At 36.6% G+C, this 6,294-nt stretch overlaps 1 protein-coding gene across 1 annotated transcript; it reads right to left on the bottom strand.

The window, feature by feature from the left end:
- Positions 1-4,710: 4,710 nt before the first annotated feature.
- On the bottom strand, positions 4,711-5,872 carry LOC103553284 (olfactory receptor 51G2-like). The gene has a single exon (XM_008523781.2). The coding sequence runs from the start codon at positions 5,748-5,750 to the stop codon at positions 4,809-4,811; it is 942 nt and encodes a 313-aa protein (XP_008522003.2). The 5' UTR covers positions 5,751-5,872; the 3' UTR covers positions 4,711-4,808.
- Positions 5,873-6,294: the final 422 nt, after the last annotated feature.

Genomic DNA, 6,294 nt, shown 5'->3' with positions numbered 1-6,294 from the left:
AAGCTGGTTTGGATAAGATGATTACAGTAAGCCCTATTACAATCACTAAGAAAAATATCAAAAATATATAGTGAAAAAGTCATTAAAGAAAATTAACTGCTATTTATGAAAATATTAATTTAAACCAAAAAATAGTAGTAAAGAAACAGAGAAATCAAAAAAATAAAACATGAGATAAAAAGACAAAAAGTAAAATGGTGGATGCACATCCAACTATATCAATATTAGCATTAAATGTAATGAACTAAACAATCCAATCAAACAGCATAGTTTGTCAGACTAGATAATAAAATATGACCCAACTATATGCTTTCTACAGGTGACATATACAAATGGGTTGAAAGTAAAAGAATTGAAAAATAAATATCATGGAAACATCAACTACGAGAAAGTTGGGTTGGCTATACTGTATCAGAAAAAATACATTTTGAAATTTAGAAAATGGTACTATACATGAAGAGACCCATTTTATAATGATAAAATGATTAATTCATCAGGAAAGCATAACATGATAAACATATATTGACATAATAATAGATCAGCAAAATATAGGATGCAAAATTGATAGAAATGAAGGGACAAATAAATAATTCAAAAGTAAAGATTGAAGGGGCCAGCCTCGTGGCACAGCGGTTAAGGTCCCATGTTCCGCTTTCGCAGCTTGAGGTTCACCGGTTCAGATCCGAGGGTGACCTATGCACTCCTTGTCTAGCCATGCTGTGACAGGAAGCCCACATATAAAGCAGAGGAAGATGGATACAGATGTTAGCTCAGGGCCAGTCTTCATCACCAAAAAGAGGAGGATTGGTGACACATGTTAGCTCAGGGCTACTCTTCCTCCAAAAAAAATAATAATAAAGACTGAATACATTAGTACTCCACTTTCTCATTCTCAATAATGGATAGAAAAACTAGACAGAATATCAAGAAGGAAATGGAAGCCTTAAACTATACACCACTGCACTCAACAACAATAGAATATATATTTTTCTCAAGTGTACATGGAATATTCTACAGGATGGACTATATGCTAGATCATAAAAAAATACTAATACATTTAAAACGATAGAAAGTATGTTCTTTGACCACAATGCAATAAGATTAGAAATTGCCAGATACAAGTTAAGTATATAAAAGTCAATTATGCTTATATACATGTATAATGTACAATATGAAAAAGAATTTAAGAAAACAATGCAATTTATAATGCATCAAAAACAATTCAACATGTAGAAAATATTTTTAAAATATTGCAAAACTTATACTAGAAAAACTACTGAATGAAATTAGAGAACATCATCAAGAAGAAAACATTTTTAAAAAAGATCTTTAAGAGAATTTTTATTTATTAATTAAAAAATATTCTATATGCAGATATACGAAGATTTAACTATGTTAAGATGGCAATACTTCTCAAATTGATCTACACATTCATTGAAATTCTTAGCAAAGTCACAGCTGATGTCCTTGGGCAAAATGACAAGTTGATTTTAAAATTCATATAGAATTGCAAGGGACAGGTAATAGGCAAAACAACCCTGCAAAGGAAGAATAAAGTAGGATGACTCATGCTTCCATATTTCAAAATTTATTAGTAAGCAACTGTAATCAAGACAGTCTGGTCCTGACACAACAGTAGATAAATTTGTCAATGGAACAGAATTAAGTCTCCAGAAACAAACATCTATATCTATGGTGAACTGATTTTCAACAAGGGTGCCAAGACTATTCAATGTGAAAACAACACTTCAACAAATGGTGCCGGGAATACTAGATAGCTATATGCAAAAAAAAAAAAAAAAAGAGAGAGAGTTTAAAATCTTACCTCACATCATATGCAAAAATTAACTTCAAATGGATCAAATATTTAAATGCAAGAGAGAAAACTATAAAACTCTTAGAATAAAACATACGATTAATTTTTTTCCTCCCAAATCTCCCCGGTACATAGTTGCGTACTTTTAATTGTGGGTCCTTCTAGTTGTGGCGTGTGGGACGCCACCTCAATGTGTCCTGATGAGTGATGCCACGTCTGCGCCCAGGACCCAAACCTGCAAAACCCTGGGCCTCCGAAGCAAAGCGCCCGAACTTAACCATTCAGCCACGGGACCGGCCCCCATAGGATTAAATTTTTAAGACCTCAGATTTGGCAGAGGATTAGTAGATATCACATCAAAACGATGAGCTACAAAAGAAAAAGAAATGGACTTCATCAAAATTAAAAAATTTTCTCTTCAAAGGACACTGAGAAAATGAAAGGACAACCCAGAGATCCATGAGAAATATCCATGAGAAATGAAAATATATGTCCACACAAATATATGTACAAGAATATTCATATTAGCATTATTCACGATAGCCAGAAGGTGGAAACAAAATAAATGTTCATCAACCATCTGAACAATAAAATTTTTGATCTGCACTGTAGCGAGTCTGAGGAGTTAGGGAGTTATCAAGGAAGAATTTTGACCATAAGATGGCAGTAGTGCACAATGAGCTTTCTTGGGCAGCCCTTGGACTGTTTGTATGGTAGGGGAAATCCCACAGTGTGGGAGACTTTCCAGGGGTTGTGGTGCAGGCCACCATCCCAAGGGCAAAAGGGCAAGGGAACTCCCGGGGCAGGAGGCAGTTGGAGAGGGGGTGTAAGTTTCTTAATAATATCTTTCAGCAGCAAGGAAGGTAGTCTCTGGGTCAGAAAGCCCTGAAAGGCAGTAGTGGTTTAGGGTCTATTATAGCCTTAGCGTGTGTATTATCTATAGCTAGGAGAAGTTGGGTGCAGTTTTGTGTAGTATGCAAATTAGGCAGCCTCTATATGGTTATAATTATATTTATTTGAGATGTATATAAAGCAATTAGATATGTAAAAATTTCAATTTGGTGCCAGTGGGCTAGAGCTCAAGTTCCTACCTGCTGTGATGTGAACAATATACAGATCAATACAGAAGGGCTATTTTCAACTTATCAATATAACCTATAAAATGAAATACTATGCAGCCATGAAAAGGACTGAAGTACTGATACATGCTACATCAGTATGCTAAGTAGAAGAAGTCAGCCATAAAATACTACATATTTTATCTTGCATTCATTGGAAAGTCCAGAGTTATGGAATCTATTGAGCCAGAAAGTAGATTAGTAGTTCCTTAGGACTAGGTGGAGGATATGAGGTGGAGGTGATAGCTAGAGAGTATTAATTTCTTTTTGAGATGATAAAAATTGACAGTTTCGATGATTATACATATCTATTAATATATTTTAAAACATTGAATTGTACATGCTACATGAGAGAATTGTATGGTAGGTGAATTATATCTCAGAAAGCTTTTAAAATTTTTAAAAACTAACCTGGTACTTAGCAAACTAGGGCCCTAGGATATATATATATTAAAGTAAAGGAAGGGATAAAGATATAATATGCTAACACTGATCAAAAGAAAGCTAGAAAAGTTATGTTAATTGCAGAAAAGACATTTTTAAATGAGAAAAATGATCAAGGAGAAACAAGGGCATTACATTTTGGTAAAGTGATTTCCAAGAAGATAGAAAAAATCTTAATAACTATGCACCTAACAACAGAGCATCAAAATACCTGGAGTAAAACAGACAGAAAGACAAGGAGAAATAGGCAAATCCACTATGATATTTGCAAGCTTTAATATCTCTCTTTCAGTAACTAGCAGATCAAAAACAAGCAGAAAATGGATGGAAACCTGAGTCTCAGAGGTGTCTGTACTCAGAATAGAAAGATGTCTAGGTTCTTAGACACAGAATCATCATGGTTTCTGGACTGAGAGCTACCCAAATCAGTTCTATTATTTTGGCGCAAGTCTTCTTCCTTTTATATTTCTGAAAGTGTGCTGAGCTTCATCCATTTATCATTTTCTCTTGGTGATGTCTTTGCTGCTGGAAATATTTTTCCTTCCTGGACAGGAGATCAAAAACTGTGTTAAAAATATTTTCATATTAAGATCAATTGTTTGGGAAAATATTGTTGATCTAGACTACAGAGTCTATATTAGACCTAGCTACTGTTAGTGCTGTCGAGTCAATTCCAACTCTTAATGACCCTGTGTACAGCAGAGCTGAACCTTGTCTGGTCATTTTTCACCATCTTCTCCCTTTCCTATGCTATACCAGACAGTGATTCAATGCTATTTGTTGGATTTTCATGGCTGATTCTTTTGGAAGTGGGTGACCGGGTCCTTCTTCCTAGTTTGGCTTAGTCTGGAAGCTCCACTGAAACCTGTCCACCATAGGTGACCCTGTTGGTGTTTGAAATACTAGTGGCATAGCTTTCAGCATCACAGCAACACGCAGCTGCCACATTATTCCCAGACCGGGAAACAAACTTGGGTCGTGGTGGTGACAGTGCCAAATCTTAGCTACCAGACAACCAGAGCTGGCTATATTAGACTAGAGACATCATAAAATCTAAATCCTCAGAAATCAAGGAACTTCAAAAGGTATCACAAATAACTTCACTAGATTGTTGACTACTTGATGACTCTTTCAGTTTCACAAGCATTTACTGCTGATTATTAAAAGAACAGTCATAATTCTACTAGGAATTGCCTAACCTGGATTTAGTGACTGTATTCTTTAGTGTGTCAACATGAATATAAAAAAAAAGATGGCTTTATTCTCTATACTGAAAAGATAGGGTTTACTGTTATTGAAGTTTATATCTAGCATCTTAAAGGAAAAATATTATTAGTAATATTTAAATTCAGAATTCTATATTAAAATGAAATATTCTCATAAATATAAAGGAGAGGAGAGGGGAAGTCATGTTTTAGAGGTTTGTTCACCTAAACTTTCTGTCGCTTAAATTTCTTGAGGATTCTGTCACGGATCTGCTTGGTCTTGACGCTGTAGACAATAGGGTTCATGAGGGGTGGAACCAGCAAGTAGACATTGGCCATGAGCACATGGACAATTGGAGAAGCATTCTGCCCATAGCGACGGATCATAGATAGCCCAATCATCGGTGTATAGAAGGTGAGTACAGCACAGATGTGGGAGATACAGGTATTAAGGGCTTTCACCCTCTCTGTCTTGGAGGCTATTCTCAACACTGTCCCAAGGATGAGGATATAGGAGAGAAGGAGGAGCACTGAATCAAGTCCCATGGAGCAGATGACCACCATGAGGCCATAGATGCTGCTAACCCAACGACTGGATACAGTTGTCTTTATGAGATCCTGGTGCAGGCAGAAGGGGTAGGAGAGAATATTGACAGGATGATATTGAAGCCTCTTTAGGAGGAAGGAAGCTGGAAAGACCAGAGTCAAGGCCCTTCCAGCAATTGCCAACCCAATCCCAATGATTACACCATTCGTTAGAATGGCTGCATAGCTCAGGGGCTCTCGGATTGCTACAAAACGGTCAAAGGCCATGGCCAACAGCACAGCTGACTCAATAATTGAGAAAACATGAATGAAGTACATCTGGACCAGACAAGCATTGAAGGAGATCTCCTGGGCATGGAACCAGAAGACGCTGAACATGGTAGGCAAGGTTGTCATGGATAGGCCAAGATCAGTAAGTGCCAGCATTGATAGAAAGTAGTACATTGGTTGGTGGAGGGAAGGCTCAGTTCTGATAATAAATAGGATGGTAATGTTTCCTGCAACTGAGGTGCCATAAATCAAGAAGATCGGGAGGGAAATCAAGCCATATCTGCTTTCAAGGCCTGAGAGGCCTGTCAGGAGGAAGTGAGGGTATAGAGCAGAACTATTGAAGACAGACATTGTGCGCCTGGAGGTACTCTCAGTCTAGGTGGGGAGACAAGAACGTGCAACAATTAGGCTAAAGTCAATACTGCAAGAAGAAGCAACGCTCTGATGCATGCTGTTCTGTGCTTACTGTTTTCAATCACTCTTCTACTAATTATATATAATTACCACCTGTAGTTATGATTTAACCAATCAATCTGTTTTCTCTATTGCACATTTATTGAGAACATATTTTACCAAAGAAAATCTAGCAGTGCTAAAATGTAGAGAAACATTTGAGAAATCCCTTTAGATACTTACAGCCCAGTTGATAAAGAGAGCTAAAATTAAAATAAAGTGTTAGTTTAATACAATGTCCTATAAAATGAAGAAAAAGAAACTAACCTGACCCAGGTAATCAGGGAGGACTTATTAAAGGTGATTGGTGAATTAAGTCTCAAATTACAAATATGAGTTAGATGAGAACAAAGGGCTGTGCTGGATAGTCTGGGCTGGTTGACACCTATGTGAATGTAGAAAGGTATTAGTATTATAAGTGAAAATGAACATAATCGAGCAA

The sequence above is a fragment of the Equus przewalskii genome, chromosome 6, assembly GCF_037783145.1.
Source record: "Equus przewalskii isolate Varuska chromosome 6, EquPr2, whole genome shotgun sequence".
Taxonomy (NCBI): Eukaryota; Metazoa; Chordata; class Mammalia; order Perissodactyla; family Equidae; genus Equus; species Equus przewalskii.
The sequence above is the reverse complement of the archived record's forward strand: the minus strand, read 5'-3'. Positions and strand labels throughout refer to the sequence as shown.

Excerpts from the sequence above, each read along its gene's own strand:
- LOC103553284 (XM_008523781.2), bottom strand. The coding sequence starts at position 5,750 with ATGTCTGTCTTCAATAGTTCTGCTCTATACCCTCACTTCCTCCTGACA.